Source organism: Oncorhynchus mykiss, chromosome 8 (genome assembly GCF_057628025.1).
Source record: "Oncorhynchus mykiss isolate SJ-2025 chromosome 8, ASM5762802v1, whole genome shotgun sequence".
NCBI lineage: Eukaryota > Metazoa > Chordata > Actinopteri > Salmoniformes > Salmonidae > Oncorhynchus > Oncorhynchus mykiss.
In genome coordinates, this window is record NC_143029.1 from 64,491,805 (window position 1) to 64,508,853 (window position 17,049).

The following is a 17,049-nucleotide window of genomic DNA, read 5'->3' on the forward strand; positions in this document are numbered from 1 at the left end:
GCAGGGGGACCTGTAGCCATGTTACTAAAACACTGTTTGACATGAGATCCTCTCTAAGCTTTACTGGAATATGGCTCTGAATATAGACTGCAGTGCCTTATTGTAAACAGGATGCATGTTTTGGAATATTTTCTTCTGTACCAACTTCCTAATTTAAACTCTGTTATTTAGATTAGTATTGTGGAGTTGTGGGTCCATCCTCAGTTTTCTCCTATCACAGACATTAAACTCTGTAACTGTTTTAAAGTCACCATTGGCCTAGGAAGGTTAGGAAGGACGCCTGTATCTTTGTAGTGACTGGGTGTATTGATACACCATCCAAAGTGTAATCAACAACTTCACAATGCTCAAAGCAATATTCAATGTCTGCTTTTTTACCCATCTACCAATAGGTGCCCTTCTTTGTGAGGCATTGGAAAACCTCCCGGGTCTTTGTGGTTGAATCTGTGGTTGAAATTCACTACTCAACTGAGGGACCTTACAGATAATTGTATGTGTGGGGTACAGAGATGGGTTAGTCATTTAAAAATCATGTTAAACGCTATTATTGCACACAGTGTCAGTCCATGCAACTTATTATGTGACTTGTTAAGCACATTTAGGCTAGCCATAAAAAGGGGTTGAATACTTATTGACTCAAGACATTATAGCTTTTAAAAAACATTTTTTTTAAAAACACTTTGACATTGTGGGGTATTGTGTGTTCATCAGTGGCACTCAATTTAATCCATGTTTAATTCAGGCTGTAACAGAACCAAATGTTGAAAAAGTCAAGCTGTGTGAATACTTAATGAAGACACTGTATATCATATACAGTACCAGTCAAAAGTTTGGACACACCTTCTCATTCAAGGGTTTTTCTTTATTTTTTGCTATTTTCTACATTGTAGAATAATAGTGAAGATATCAAAACTATGACACATATGGAATCATGTAGTAAGCACAAAAGTGTTAAACAAATCAAAATATATTTTAGATTCTTCAAAGTAGCCACCCTTTGCCTTGATGACCACTTTGCACACTATTGGCATTCTCTCAACCAGCTTCATAAGGAATGCTTTTCCAACAGTCTTGAAGGAGTTAGCACATATGCTGAGCACTTGATGGTTGCTTTTCCTTCATTCTGTGGACAAACTCGTCCCAAACCATCTCAATTGGGTTGAGGTCGGGTAATTGTTTAGGCCAGATCATCTGATGTAGCACCATCACATAGAGGTGTGTTTTGGGTCATTGTCCTGTTGAAAAACAAATGATATTCCCACTTAGCGCAAACCAGATGGGATGGTGTATCGCTGCAGAATGCTGTGGTAGCCATGCTGGTTAAGTGTGCCTTGAATTCTAAATAAATCACCGACAGTGTCACAAGCAAAGCTCCCTTGCTTGTGATTCTTGGCTCAAGCAAGTCTCTTCTTCTTATTGGTGTCCTTTAGTAGTGGTTTCTTTGCAGCAATTTGACCATGAAGGCCTGATTCACGCAGTCTCCTCTGAACTGTTGATGTTGAGATGTGTTTGTTACCTATTGTCTGTGTGTGTTACTTGTCAGATGTGTCTGTTGCATTTATTTGGGCTATCAATCTGAGGTGCAGTTAACTCTAATGAACTTATCCTCTGCAGCAGAGTCTTCTGGGTCTTCCTTTGCTGTGGCAGTCCTCATGAGAGCCAATTTCGTCATAGCGCTTGATGATTTTTGCGACTGCACTAGAATAAACTTTCAAAGTTCTTGACATTTTTATGGATATACTGACCTTCATGTCTTAAAGTAATGATGGGCTGTCGTTTCTCTTTGCTTATTTGACATAATATGGACTTGGGCTTTTACCAAATAGGGATATCTTCTGTGTACCACCCCTACCTTGTCACAACACAACCTATTGGCACAAACACATTAAGACAGAAAGAAATTCCACAAATGAACTTTTAGCAAGGCACACCTGTTAATTGAAATGCATTCCATGTGACTACCTCATGAAGCTGGTAAAAAGAAAGCCAAGAGTGTGCAAATCTGTCATCAAGGCAGTGTGGCTACTTTGAAGAATCTCAAATATAAAATATATTTTGATTTGTTGAACTCTTTTTTGGTTACTACATTATTCCATATGTGTTATTTCATAGTTGTGATGTCTTCACTATCATTATACAAGGTAGATAATAGTAAAAAATAAAACAATAAAACAAATTGAATGTGTAAGTATGTCCAAACTTCTGACTGATACTGTATATTAATTAATACTGCCAGGTTTTGGTGTTGTTTTTCAGCTAGACATTTCATTATACTGGGTAGGTTTTCACCAATGAAGCCTGCTATATTGTAATGCCTTTTTCTGGTATGGCTATAAAAACAGACTGAGGGGAAACTCATTTTTCTTTCGATTTTTAGTTATTCACCTCTGTTGTAGACTTCACTGAATCTCTCTAATGATCATTTTAGTACAGAAAGTGTGTACCATGCTACTGATTATCATTGTAGAAATGTCTGACTTTTGGGAAAAAATGAGTTCTCTCCATGTTCGCATCCATAATTCAAGATAGACCGGTGTCTTCGGTGTGCTGAAAGGTGAATTCTCAGACCTAAATGAATAAAAAGTTGGTCCATTGGGGGGGGGGGGGGACCACCTGGATTCCTTAAAATTTAATACATAATTTGAGCCCCTCTCTTTTAAAATGAAATATAGAATAGTAGGCCTGGTGCAATGCCTAATTACATTGTGTTTTTCATATGATGCATTCTTAATGAATCCCTCTCTACTCTCCGTGCCTGGAAAGATTGCAAGGTAGTAGATGCTCGCTAACTACAAGTCGGGCTCAATCCTTCGGAGGGAGAAGATGCTGATGAAAACAGGGATGGGTTGTGACTATAACTGGGGTTCTGCAAATATTAAAAGAGATTATGAATTTGAAACATACCTCTGTGTGAGGCTGGGATGAGTGCTGGAGGTGCTATAGGCTATTGTTTATGGTTCGTCTTACTGCTATATTCTGCTTCCCCATTCAGACATTCAGACATATCAGACATTTATTACACAGAAACAAACTTTGTTTTGTTCTCTGGTTTACATATGGTCTGCAGACCTGAACATTTTATGAATCCAACATACATTCTGAGTTAAAACGTCATGGATAAGGGATTTAATATGTGCAGTTAGCTGCACTTTCTTTACTCATGCAAGGTGGCACTCAAAAATAACAGGAGTGTTTGGAATATGAATGTGTTGGGATTTACTAAATCTAATCTCTATAGATTGAGTTTGTGCATTGTCACTGCATAAGATATAATATGATATAATTACTGATAGTTCAAGGAAACTCCATTGTCAAGTGCATGTCATGTTACTGGCGTTTAGTTGGATATTTGGTTGAGAAAGCTAAGTACATATCATTATTATTCAGTCAGTCACTTGAGACACGAAGAACCCAGTAACATAACCTTTTTTAAACACATTACCTGTATAACACATTAGGACACTTTCACTTTCCATCATTTGCAGTAAAAGTAATAGCATCACATTAATGGGCAAAAATCACTTCATAATGAGTACTTAATTATGGTAATTGTAGCATGTTGTGTTGGGCCCAGACTAGCATTTTAATGTTAAAGCTAACTCTGGTGAAAGTTTGAAATGGTATGACTCATCATTTCACTTAATCCGTATTTGTATACACCCACCATCTATAAATGGAGTAAATTACCACTCAATCTGAGCTCTGAAAAATCCCATTTAGAATTCAAACTCTGAATACCTGATGCTTGGACTTGTTTAAACCCCTAAAACAACTGCTGGTTAACACACCATGCTTACAGATATAAGTTATTCAATATATTTACCAGGAAGTTGTGTACAGGAAATATGAGCAGCTACATCAGATATGATTACCTTCATCCTGGCATTCTGTGACAGTTAACCTTTGCACTAACATTTGTATTTGAAAATCAGGAGCTAATGCATTCTCCCCCGTATCCCCTGTATAACACGCTCACGGCATGTCTGTCATTGGAAGTATACAGTGGCTAGGTCCCTGCTCTCAATGTGAATCCCCATCAATCTGGTTGAATCAGGTTAGGGCGACATCCCTCCTCCTGTGTGCTGACAGAAGGCATCAGCAGAAAAGAGCAGCTCCTCTGTTTCTGATGGCTGTAATAACTAGCACTGATCAGGAGGCTGCTGGAGAGGAACTAGCCTGACCAGCCATGCTGCACAGTTCTTGGGTTGTGTCCAAAATAGCACCCTATTCATTTTATAGTGCTCTATAAATATATAGTGAAATGGTGCCATATCTGACACATCCTTTGTCTGTGCTGCTGCTGGCAAATAGAAATAATCACAGTCCTGGAGTAATTAAGGAGACAGGTGAATCAATCCCACTGCAGAGAATGCCATTGTTTTATTGTACTCCCGTTGCAGGTGACTGTCTGTGCTTAGATGGCTACATGAAGGACCCTGTCCATAAGCATCTCTGTATTCGTAACGAGTGGGGTCCAAATCAAGGGTAAGTGACAATATGGCCTCTAATGGTCCTGTATGCTAAATCAGATATTGACATGGCAGCTGTTAGTTAAAAAGCTTTATTACAGCCTCCCGAGTGGCGGAGCTGTCTAAGGCACTGTAGGCGTCACAACAGATCCGGGTTCGATCCCGGGCTGTATCACAGCCGGTCGCAACTGGGAGACCCATGATGCGGCGCGCAATTGGCCCAGCGTTGTCCAGGTTAGGGGAGGGTTTGACTGCCCGGGATGTCCTTATCCCATCGCGCTCTATCGACTCCTGTGGGGGGCCAGGTGCATGCACGCTGACATGGTCACCCGTTGTACCGTGTTTCCTCTGACACATTGGTGCGGCTGGCTTCTGGGTTAAGCGAGCAGTGTGTCAAGAAGCAGTGCGGCTTGGCAGGGTTGTGTTTCGGAGGACGCATGGCTTTCGACCTTCACCTCTCCCAAGTCCATACTGGAGCTGCAGCGATGGGACAAGACTATAACTACCAATTGGATAACACCACATTTCTAAATATAGCAAAATGTAATAAATGCTGTAGCTTTATTACACAGCAGAACTGTGAACACTATAGTTGGGTCTAACATGAAATGTGGAGTACAAGCAGATGGATGTTTTAAAATCCTTCTCCGAATTCTAGAATGCTACCAACTTTTATCACCCTTATACATCACTTGAAAATAATTTGCCTGCTACTACAGGGCCTTCGCAGTTCTGATGTTAGAAATATGCTTTTTTCACTATACATCTGAATTGTGTCACACATTTCTCATCCTCCCTTATCTCCCTCCCTCCCCAAGTGATTTTCCTTTCTCCTGTGCAGTCAGTCTTTGACAGGGAAAGCCTACAGGCACAACTTAAATGTTTAATGACTGGCCCCTCTGGTATAAGGCCTTTATCAGGTTTTAGCTGCTCTTTTGCCAATAGTAACAGCTTACTCAGAGAAGCAGCAGCTCCTTGTCACAATTTCTCTCACACTGTAGCAGATTCAAGTCCCCAAGCTGACTGTGTTTATTAATCTCCATCATTCTTCCCCTCTCCTCTCCCAGCTCTGGTAAATAGACACAAGCCTAAGTCACATCCCATGTCAGGCAACTGAGGAACCCACAGCATCTGTCATAGTGCTACTTGATCTGCCACATTTTGGGGGATTGGTTGAAATGTTGTTGGGAGATGGTGTGCTGAAAAGAGGCCAAACATTTTATTATATGTTTGAGCTGAAAATAAAAATAAATATTTAATGGACAACTAAAGAAAAACAGAAACTATGCATGTGTATTCATGGTCGGTGCCAAGCATAAGCAACATAAGCGGTCACTTTGGAACTCAGTCGGGGTCTCAACTTACTATTGAGAGTCAGAATAGCAGAATACACCAGGTGCAATTTTGAAATGTGGTTGTGCATCAGCAGTTTTTCTCTTGTGATGTCAGTCACTGACAGTCATTCAATTAGCCATGTCAGCTAACAATTTTTAGATTGGTAGTTAGTCTAGCCAGGTAATTTTCAAAATGAGTAGAATTGCATAATCTTTTTAATCAAATTGCAACGTTTTCTCTCTGCCCCATGGTGTTTTAGCGGTCCAATGCAACCATTTTTATCTCAATATCAAATCATTTCTGGTAACAGTTAAGTACCTTACTGTGATTTTTTTTTAATGAAAATGGTCAAAAGGAAACAGAAAATGCTTCTTAGCAAAGAGCAATTTTTCAAGCAATAATTTAGCTAGGACTGTCTGACAGTGGGGACTGGAAAAAGGAAAGTTTGGTTTGGAAATCTCTTTCTTATTGGTCTATTGACTAATTTACCGCATGGTAATGTCACCATGGAAGTCCAAAACTCCATCCCACCAAAACAGGCTGAAATTTCAGGTGGTCTTTTCAAACAGCTCTTACACGAAAAAGGTATTATCATCATATTCACAATTTCACAGTATTATTCCAAGCTTATTGTGTGGAAATGTATATAAAACACAGGGAAAAAAATCACGTTTTTGACTGCACTGGACCTTTAAAATTGCAACATTTTCTCTACTCCCCATGGCAAAATGTGTACAATTGCAGGAAACCAAATCTCGCTTAAGACCCCCAAAAGGCTAGAGCCGGCCCTATTTGTATTGCAGTGTAACGTGCTGTGATATTTAACCTTTATTTACATTAACTAGGCAAGTCAGTCAAGAACAAATTGTTATTTACAATGACGGCCTACCAAAAGGCAAAAGGCCTCCTGCGGGGAGAGGGGCTGGGATTAAAAATAAAAATGAATTAAATAGAAATATAGGACAAAACACACATCACGACAAGAGAGACAACGCAACACTAAATGAAGATAGACCTAAGATAATGATTACTCATTGTTACACTCTACTTAAAGTAATAAAACATGTTTCTTTATTTAAATCAGTAATTTCATTCTTGTCTCGGAAATCAGCTTACTGGTTTTGACTGAAAATAAGTCTTGTTCTCTCCTATCTCTTATTTGTCACCAGACCCTGGCCTTACACTATTTTCCAGCGTGGTTTTGATCTGGTGATGGGAGAACAACCATCTGATCGCATTTTCAGGTAAGATAACTCTTGGTACACATCTATTCATCCAAACACATTTTAACCAATGACCTGCCACTGGCATTACACAAGCATGTGTGCTGATGATTCAACCATATACAGTACTCATCAGCAACCACAGCTAATGAAGTCACTGAAACCCTTAACAAAGAGTTGCAGTCTGTTTTGGAATGGGTGGCCAGTAATAAACGGGTCGTGCACATCTCTAAAACTAAGAGCACTATATTTGGTACAAATGATTCCCTAAATTCTAGACCTCATCTGAATCTGGCAATGAATAGTGTGGCTGTTGAACAAGTTGAGGAGACTAAATGACCTGGTGTTACCTTAGATTGTAAATGGTCTTGTCCAAAACATATTGATTTAATGTTTGTAAAGATGGGGACAGGTTTGTCAGTAATAAAGAGATGCTATGCTTTTTTGACACCTCACTCCACAAAGCAAGTCCTGCAGGCTCTAGTTTTATCTTATCTTGATTTTTGTCCAGTCATATGGTCAAGTGCTGCAAAGAAAGACCTAGTTAAGCTGCAGCTGGCCCAGAACCGAGCTTCACGTCTTGCTCATCATTGTAATCAGTGGGCTTATATTAATACTATACATGCCAGTCTCTCTTGAGTTGAGGAAAGACTGACTGACTGTGTCACTGACTGCATCACTTCATGTTGTTTTAAGAAACATGAATGTGTTGGAAATTCCTAATTGTTTGCATAGTCAACTTACACACAGCACTGACACACACACTTACCCCACCAGACATGCCACCAGGAGTCTTTTCACTGTACCCAGGTCCAGAACAAATTCAAGGAAACGTACAGTATTATACAGAGCATGAGTGCATGGAATTCCCTTCCATCTTATATAGTGCAAGTGAACAGCAAACCTGGTTTCAAAAAACAAATATAGCCACACCTCACAGCACAATGCCTCTCCCCCATGTGACCTACTTGTTGTGTGTATGTTCTGACATGTACAGTATGTGTAACTGATAGATATGCACGCACCCAGCCACGCACGCATGCACGCACGCACACAAACACACACACACACACACACACACACACACACACACACACACACACACACACACACACACTACATGTTAATGTTTTTAAATGAATGAAGTACATTTAGTCTGTACTGTATTTTTCGTTATGTGTCGGACTCCAGAAAGACTAGCTTTTGCCAATGGCGTCGGGCTAATGGGGATCTTAATACGTAAAATAAAAAAGAAGTAACCCTTTTTAAAACAGCATGAAATTGAGTTGACCCGTTGGAAAGCAGTAACTTTTTTTTACAATATGAAACGTTTTTTCATTTGATTATGGCTGATACTACTACTTTTGCACAAGATAATCACTTTTGAAGATGGTATAGAAAGAAGTGAAAGCTTATCGAGTAGATTTTACACTATAAGAAAAAAAAGATTGTGTTCCTATTCTGTCTAACAACATTTCAGGACATACTTTCTACTTTTTTAAACATTATGTTTCATTAGAAAACACCAAAGTTCCAATCTTGTCTTAGTTAAAGCTGAGTTATCTTGTTCTTTTAATGGCATGAAGGAATTGTATCACTCTGTACATGATAAATAAGTAATGTTCACAAAAAAAGCAGTATTTCATTTTGTACCATTTGAGCTCTACATGGGGTATGTTTACAAAGAGAATAATCTTAAATCATGGGATTTGTTAATTCTTTAAAAACCATTCCCTGATCGGGTAATACAATTGATTTTGTTTTATGTGTAAGGCATAAAACTGATTTTAATAGTTTAACTACATGCACACACAGCTCTGAAATGAGAGTTTCAGTTTAGTTCTCTAGTTCTAATTTGTCTGATTACTTTTGTGTACTTACATTTGATCCTTGCATGAAATGTGTAATACATTTGAAATGTTATATTTATCTTCTTCTGTTGTCGTATACCCAGTGGAATTAATGAGAATGTGCTATTTAAAAAAAAAAAACATGCAACCCCACGAAACCACAGAAGAAAGTTTGAATTTGTTGTTACAGCAATGCTGAGGCCTGTTTCGTAAAATATCACACAATGTTCTTGGTCGATAGAAAGTCAACATTTGCATTCTATGACATAAACCATCACAGTTGTTTTCTAATTTATTTTACAATTGAGTACAGAGAAAGACTAGGGAAGTGGGAGGGAAAACCCTTATCAATGATATGCCTCCTGTTTTGTATATATACAATATCTAGATGCCTCCTCAAAAGCCAAGGACACAACAACAATACTGATTATGCTGCTTGACACTGCTCTCAACAAAGAACAGTTTTACATCCCAAATGGCACCCTATTCCTTATATAGTGCACTGCTTTTGACCATGGCCCATAGGGCTCTGGTCAAAAGGAGTGTACTATTTCGGGAATAGGGTGCCATTTGAGACACAGATAATATATTTTCACAGGGATGGTTTAGTTATTCTCATGGTTGTAAGCGCTGTCTTTGTTAGTCATTGAGAGCAGCCATCATACAAACATCTCTATGAGGCTCTTTGATACATTTGATTCCCCTTTGGAATGTTAATGCTCAGGGGGCCTGTCTTGATATTCTGTTCAGCATCGGGTTTAAAGTAACTTTGTGCTCAAGCGTTTTACACCAACATCCATTGGAATTCAAATGTCTCAGGCTCCTCTTTGAACCTCACTCACACTCTTATGTTCAAATGGTGCACACATAATTAACGTTTTTAGGGGCTGCCCGTTTGCCAAATCACCCATCCGTGTATTACAATTCAACAAAACAGTATTGCACTCATGAATAGAATACAAAATTAAAATTAGAAACATTTTTTCCTGAGCTTGGGGATCATGTGAATCAAGAGCAGCATGTTAATTCAAAATAAGATCCTATACACACTAGCCAGTCAACAATCTCAAATAACATGGGGATCTATAATCGTGTGAAGAGTCTAGCATCTAGATGAGTAACTTGTTAGAGTTCGATTAGTTGAATCCATTTGCAAGCTGTCACAGTGCCAGGGCAGGGCTTGGGCAGAAACTAGATCAAGTACAGGAAGAAAATAAACTGGTTGGGTTTGTATGGCAGGTCAAGTCTTTCTATCACTGTATACACCTGCACTGAATGGGTGGAGGGGGTTCACCCTCAAAGGTTGTTTTCTCTTGTGATTCATTCCTGTGCTCACGAACTCCAGTGAGGAGTGTCCCTTGCTACTGTTCCACAAGCTTCTGTTGTTTAAGGGATTTCTTATTTCATATGGGCATCATCCCATACTGTACCACAAAGGAAATGCATATTTCCTCTGGATAAGGAGAGAGTCTTATGGGGCTATAGCAATGACTTCCAGGGAAATAATAGGATAATAATACTGTTTTAATAGACTTGCCTGTCTGCCCATAATCACTTGGAAGAATCCAGTGCATGATATTAAATGGTAGGACTGAGAGAGGTTGATTCATATAACACTACAGTTGGAAGCAGAGGAGGTAATTGGAGGGACATAATTAAAGCTCTCTCTTACAGTGGGTTTAATCATTCCCTTCCTAAAGTGACTAGTAATGCATGCAGTGATCTGGTGGCCTTTTCCTATGCTAAGTTAGCATTTTTTTTAGATTCCAATTGCACAATGTGAAATGCAAAATATGTTAAGTCTGCCAAAAATATCCATTAACCATTTTAATCAACAAGTCCATTTTTTTTTTGTGCTACGATGATGCATGCATAATATATAAGAAATGATACAACTGCGTTTGGTGTCAAATAGAAGAACACCTTCTTTATGTACATCTTTATGCAGGTGTGACTCATAAACAGTTTGACTTTGAGATTCATGTTGAAGCCTGTTTACTATCCAGTTGATGCTGGATTGTAAACAATGCCGAAGTAAGTTCAAGGGTAGATCAAGAATCCCCCTAGAATACAGTACTTGGTCCAGACTCTTGTAATAGATGATGTGCCAGAAAAAACATCACATGCTACTCCTCAGCCCAATCAACCTTTAGTTTAAATGAGTGTAAAATGTTTTTGAAGATAACTGAGGAAACACTTGTGATTATCCAGAGAGATATAAATTCTGAAAGCATCCAAAGTCTCCAAGGCTACTATGGGCAGCAGGCAATCTTTAGATGTATTGTATTTCCCTGTAGTAAAGCAAGCACAGATGTTCCCCACACTGATCTTCTGAGCTACAGTACCACTCAACAAGGCACCAGAAGACCTGTACATTTGCATATTTCAGACAAACAGGCATTAGCAAAGTGGTAGGAGCCCCAGGTTTTTTAAATACTAAATGAAATGGACAAAGTGGGAAATGTTCTTTCAAAATATACTTTGCGGCACTTTTCCCGCTTTGTTTCCAATGTCAAAATCCTTGTATTCTTCCTCTTTAGGTTCACATACACATTGGGGGAAGGGATGTGGTTACCATTGAGTAAAAGCTTTGTCATTCCACCTGCTGAGCTGGCAATCAACCCATCAGCCAAGTGCAAGACTGATATGACTGTCATGGAAGATGCTGTGGATGTGAGGTGAGAGATTCAACTATTCCATATGTGTTTCATGAGATACTGTACTTTTTATAAGGAGTGATGATATTAGCTATGAAGAAAATAATATCTTGAGGCTACATACCAGTATTTTCATTCCATTATAATCATCATTGAGTATCCTCTGTATTGAAAGCATTTTGATTCCCAATTAACTGTTCTGGAGAATGTAGCACTCATTATAAGGTTGATGTCAGACATTGCAAGTGTTTCATTGATCATGATTCAAAGAGTAATGGAACACTAAAATTGAGCAAGAAATCAATAAGCGAGCAGCAAAAACAAAACTCATTTGGCAATGTAATACCAGAAAACATTGAATTGTTAAATGGTTCATAACACCTCCAAAGGAAATGTACTCCTTGCACATAGATATTTTTTGAAGTGCAGAAAAAACATACCCAAAATAATATTTTTTTTACAAACTTCAACAAATGCAGCTTTTAAGCTATTTAGCCATAAACCTGATTGCATTCATTGCGTGTGGGTAGTTTCATTAGACAAATGGCATTTGGAGAAAAGTTACTTTTGTTAAAATGTGGGAAACACAACATAATGTCACTGAGTATCCAAGGCATTTTTATTGCAATTTCACCTGGCTGCTCTTGATGAATCAGTTGAAAAGGTTTCGCTTCACACATCCACCATTTGCTGAGTTCAAAGTTATCCTTGTATCAGAGTTGAAATCCTTCCAGTAGATGGTCTTAACTGAGTCCTTGGCCTGCCTTAGTTGCTCTTGGTAAACATTTGCTTCTATCGTTTTTTAATGATACGTATTTTATTAGGATTCTTCACTTGAAAATGTCACATTCTTGTAACATAAGCTCACACCATCAGATATAAAAAACGAGATTATACAGCTGCATGATGTTTGGGTCTATAGTTTTTAGCAATTCAGTCTGGCACAGGTATGGCATACTGTATATTAGCGTTTTAGGGATTAATCAGATGAAATGTCCACCTTCTCGTTTTAGTCAACTTGTAACTGTTTTAAACCTGATGGAATGTCCTATCCTGTTTAATTATTTTATATATTTTTCAGTTTAAATATGCATCTGTTGAAGGATCATTCTCAGGCGGTCAACTGGGAATGATTTGGTGTAGGAAAGCTCAGATATCAGGGGGATCAGTCAAGATTTGCAAGCTCCTGATTTCATCAATGACATATTATTCACAAACAACACAATTTCAAAATCAGTAACGATTGATAAAATCACATCAATACATCCAAGCAGACTTTTTAAAGAGTGTGTCATGTATTGTCATGTTGTGTCTTTCTGTCCTTTCCTTTCACCCTGTCTCCCTCTGCTGGTCGTATTAGGTTACCTTTTCTTCCCCGCTTTCCCCCAGCTGTTCCTTGTCTCCTCTTGACTACCTTGTCACCCCTTCTCCCACCTGTTCCCCTTTTCCCTCTGATTAGTCCCCTATATCTCTCTCTGTTTTTGTTCCTGTCCTTGTCGGATTCTTGTTTGTTGTGTTTCATGCCTGAGCCAGACTATCGTCATATTTGCTGTAACCTTGTCCTGTCCTGTCGGAATCTGCCGGTCTATCTGAGCCTACCTATGTTTGGTTATTAAAGAAGCTCTGTTTAAGTTCGTTCGCTTTTGGGTCCTCATTCACTCACCGTAACAGAAGAATCCGACCAAGAATGGACCCAGCGACTTCGGATCCTCTCCACTCAGCCGTCGAGATCCAGGGAGCGATGCTAGGCAGACACGAGCAGGAATTGTCTGCTGCTCGACATGCCGTTGAGACCCTGGCCACCCAAGTCTCCAACCTCACAGAACAGGTTCACCATCTCCGCCTCGATCCACCGGCCACTTCCAGGGCTTTCGAATCTCCGGAGCCCAGAATCAATAACCCGCCGTGTTACTCTGGGGAGCCCACTGAATGCCGCTCGTTCCTCACCCAGTGTGATATTGTGTTTTCTCTCCAGCCCAACACTTACTCCAGGAGCACTGCTCGTGTCGCCTACGTCATATCTCTCCTTATTGGACGGGCTCGTGAGTGGGGCACGGCAATCTGGGAGGCAAGGGCTGAGTGTACTAACCAGTATCAGGACTTTAAGGAGGAGATGATACGGGTTTTTGATCGATCTGTTTTTGGGGAGGAGGCTTCCAGGGCCCTGTCTTCCCTATGTCAAGGTAATCGATCCATAACAGACTACTCTATTGAGTTTCGCACTCTTGCTGCCTCCAGTGGCTGGAACGAGCCGGCTTTGCTCGCTCGTTTTCTGGAGGGTCTCCGCGCAGAGGTAAAGGATGAGATTCTCTCCCGGGAGGTCCCTTCCAGCGTGGATTCCCTGATTGAACTCGCTATTCGCATTGAGCGACGGGTTGATCTTCGTCACCGAGCTCGTGGAAAGGAGCTCGCGTTCTCCGTTGCCCCCCTCTCCGCATCACTACCATCTTCCTCTGCCGGCTCGGGAGCTGAGCCTATGCAGCTGGGAGGTATCCGCATCTCGACTAAGGAGAGGGAACGGAGAATCACCAACCGCCTCTGTCTCTATTGCGGTTCCGCTGGTCATTTTGTCACTTCATGTCCAGTAAAAGCCAGAGCTCATCAGTAAGCGGAGGGCTACTGGTGAGCGCTACTACTCCTGTCTCTCCTTCAAGATCCTGCACTACCTTGTCGGTCCATCTACGCTGGACCGGTTCGTCAGCTTCCTGCAGTGCCTTAATAGACTCTGGGGCGGAGGGCTGTTTTATGGACGAGACCTGGGCTCGGGAACATGACATTCCTCTCAGACAGTTAAGGGAGTCCACGGCCTTGTTCGCCCTGGATGGTAGTCCTCTCCCCAGGATTCAGCGTGAGACGCTACCTTTAACCCTCACTGTTTCTGGTAATCATAGCGAAACCATTTCTTTTTTGATTTTTCGTTCACCTTTTACACCTGTTGTTTTGGGCCATCCCTGGCTAGTTTGTCATAATCCTTCCATTAATTGGTCTAGTAATTCTATCCTCTCCTGGAACGTCTCTTGTCATGTGAAATGTTTAATGTCTGCTATCCCTCCTGTTTCCTCTGTCTCTTCTTCACAGGAGGAGCCTGGTGATTTGACAGGGGTGCCGGAGGAATATCACGATCTGCGCACGGTGTTCAGTCGGTCCAGGGCCACCTCTCTTCCTCCACACCGGTCGTATGATTGTAGTATTGATCTCCTTCCGGGAACCACTCCCCCCCGGGGTAGACTATACTCTCTGTCGGCTCCCGAACGTAAGGCTCTCGAGGATTATTTGTCTGTAGCTCTTGACGCCGGTACCATAGTCCCCTCCTCCTCTCCCGCCGGAGCGGGGTTTTTTTTTGTCAAGAAGAAGGACGGGTCTCTGCGCCCCTGCATAGATTATCGAGGGCTGAATGACATAACAGTTAAGAATCGTTATCCGCTTCCTCTTATGTCTTCAGCCTTCGAGATCCTGCAGGGAGCCAGGTTTTTCACTAAGTTGGACCTTCGTAACGCTTACCATCTCGTGCGCATCAGGGAGGGGGACGAGTGGAAGACGGCGTTTAACACTCCGTTAGGGCACTTTGAATACCGGGTTCTTCCTTTCGGCCTCGCTAACGCTCCAGCTGTCTTTCAGGCATTAGTCAATGATGTCCTGAGAGACATGCTGAACATCTTTGTTTTCGTTTACCTTGACGATATCCTGATTTTTTCACCGTCACTCCAGATTCATCTTCAGCACGTTCGACGTGTCCTCCAGCGCCTTTTAGAGAATTGTCTTTTTGTGAAGGCTGAGAAGTGCACTTTTCATGCCTCCTCCGTCACATTTCTCGGTTCTGTTATTTCCGCTGAAGGCATTAAGATGGATCCCGCTAAGGTCCAAGCTGTCATTGATTGGCCCGCCCCTAAGTCACGCGTCGAGCTGCAGCGCTTTCTCGGCTTCGCGAACTTCTATCGTCGTTTCATCCGTAATTTCGGTCAGGTGGCAGCTCCTCTCACAGCCCTTACTTCTGTCAAGACGTGCTTTAAGTGGTCCGTTTCCGCCCAGGGAGCTTTTGATCTCCTCAAGAATCGTTTTACATCCGCTCCTATCCTTGTTACACCTGACGTCTCTAGACAGTTCGTTGTCGAGGTTGACGCGTCAGAGGTGGGCGTGGGAGCCATTCTTTCTCAGCGCTCCCTCTCTGACGACAAGGTCCACCCATGCGCGTATTTTTCTCATCGCCTGTCGCCGTCGGAACGTAACTATGATGTGGGAAACCGCGAACTGCTCGCCATCCGGTTAGCCCTAGGCGAATGGCGACAGTGGTTGGAGGGGGCGACTGTTCCTTTTGTCGTTTGGACTGACCATAGGAACCTTGAGTACATCCGTTCTGCCAAACGACTTAATGCGCGTCAGGCGCGTTGGGCGCTGTTTTTCGCTCGTTTCGAGTTCGTGATTTCTTATCGTCCGGGCTCTAAGAACACCAAGCCTGATGCTTTATCTCGTCTCTTCAGTTCTTCAGTAGCCTCCACTGACCCCGAGGGGATTCTCCCTGAGGGGCGTGTTGTCGGGTTGACTGTCTGGGGAATTGAGAGGCAGGTAAAGCAAGCGCTCACTCACACTCCGTCGCCGCGCGCTTGTCCTAGGAACCTTCTTTTCGTTCCCGTTCCTACTCGTCTGGCCGTTCTTCAGTGGGCTCACTCTGCCAAGTTAGCCGGCCACCCTGGCGTTCGGGGTACGCTTGCTTCCATTCGGCAGCGTTTTTGGTGGCCCACCCGGGAGCATGACACGCGTCGTTTCGTGGCTGCTTGTTCGGTCTGCGCGCAGACTAAGTCCGGTAACTCCCCTCCTGCCGGCCGTCTCAGGCCGCTTCCCATTCCCTCTCGACCGTGGTCTCACATCGCCTTAGATTTTGTCACCGGACTGCCTTCGTCAGCGGGGAAGACTGTTATTCTTACGGTTGTCGATAGGTTCTCTAAGGCGGCTCATTTCATTCCCCTTGCTAAGCTTCCTTCTGCTAAAGAGACGGCACAAATCATCATCGAGAATGTTTTCAGAATTCATGGCCTTCCGTCAGACGTCGTTTCGGACAGAGGTCCGCAATTCACGTCTCAATTTTGGAGGGAGTTTTGCCGTTTGATTGGGGCTTCCGTCAGTCTCTCTTCCGGCTTTCACCCCCAGTCTAACGGTCAAGCAGAACGGGCCAATCAGACTATTGGTCGCATCTTACGCAGTCTTTCTTTTCGCAACCCTGCGTCTTGGTCAGAACAGCTCCCCTGGGCAGAATACGCCCACAACTCGCTTCCTTCGTCTGCGACCGGGCTATCTCCTTTTCAGAGTAGCCTCGGGTACCAGCCTCCGCTGTTCTCATCTCAGTTCGCCGAGTCCAGCGTCCCCTCCGCTCAGGCTTTTGTCCAACGTTGCGAGCGCACCTGGAAGAGGGTCAGGTCTGCACTTTGCCGTTATAGGACGCAGACTGTGAGGGCTGCTAATAAGCGTAGAACTAAGAGTCCTAGATATTGTCGCGGTCAGAGAGTTTGGCTCTCCACTC

At 42.1% G+C, this 17,049-nt stretch overlaps 1 protein-coding gene across 18 annotated transcripts in view; it reads left to right on the forward strand.

The window, feature by feature from the left end:
• The window catches only part of LOC110530308 (astrotactin-1), a 270,605-nt gene that overhangs the window by 85,386 nt on the left and 168,170 nt on the right, over positions 1-17,049 (forward strand). For all 18 annotated transcript variants that reach the window (XM_036985941.2, XM_090182267.1, XM_021613237.3 and 15 more), the window contains 3 exons: positions 4,401-4,485; positions 6,974-7,048; positions 11,418-11,555. In XM_036985941.2, the coding sequence (XP_036841836.2) occupies positions 4,401-4,485; positions 6,974-7,048; positions 11,418-11,555 (298 nt within the window). The remainder of the gene's footprint in view (positions 1-4,400; positions 4,486-6,973; positions 7,049-11,417; positions 11,556-17,049) is intronic.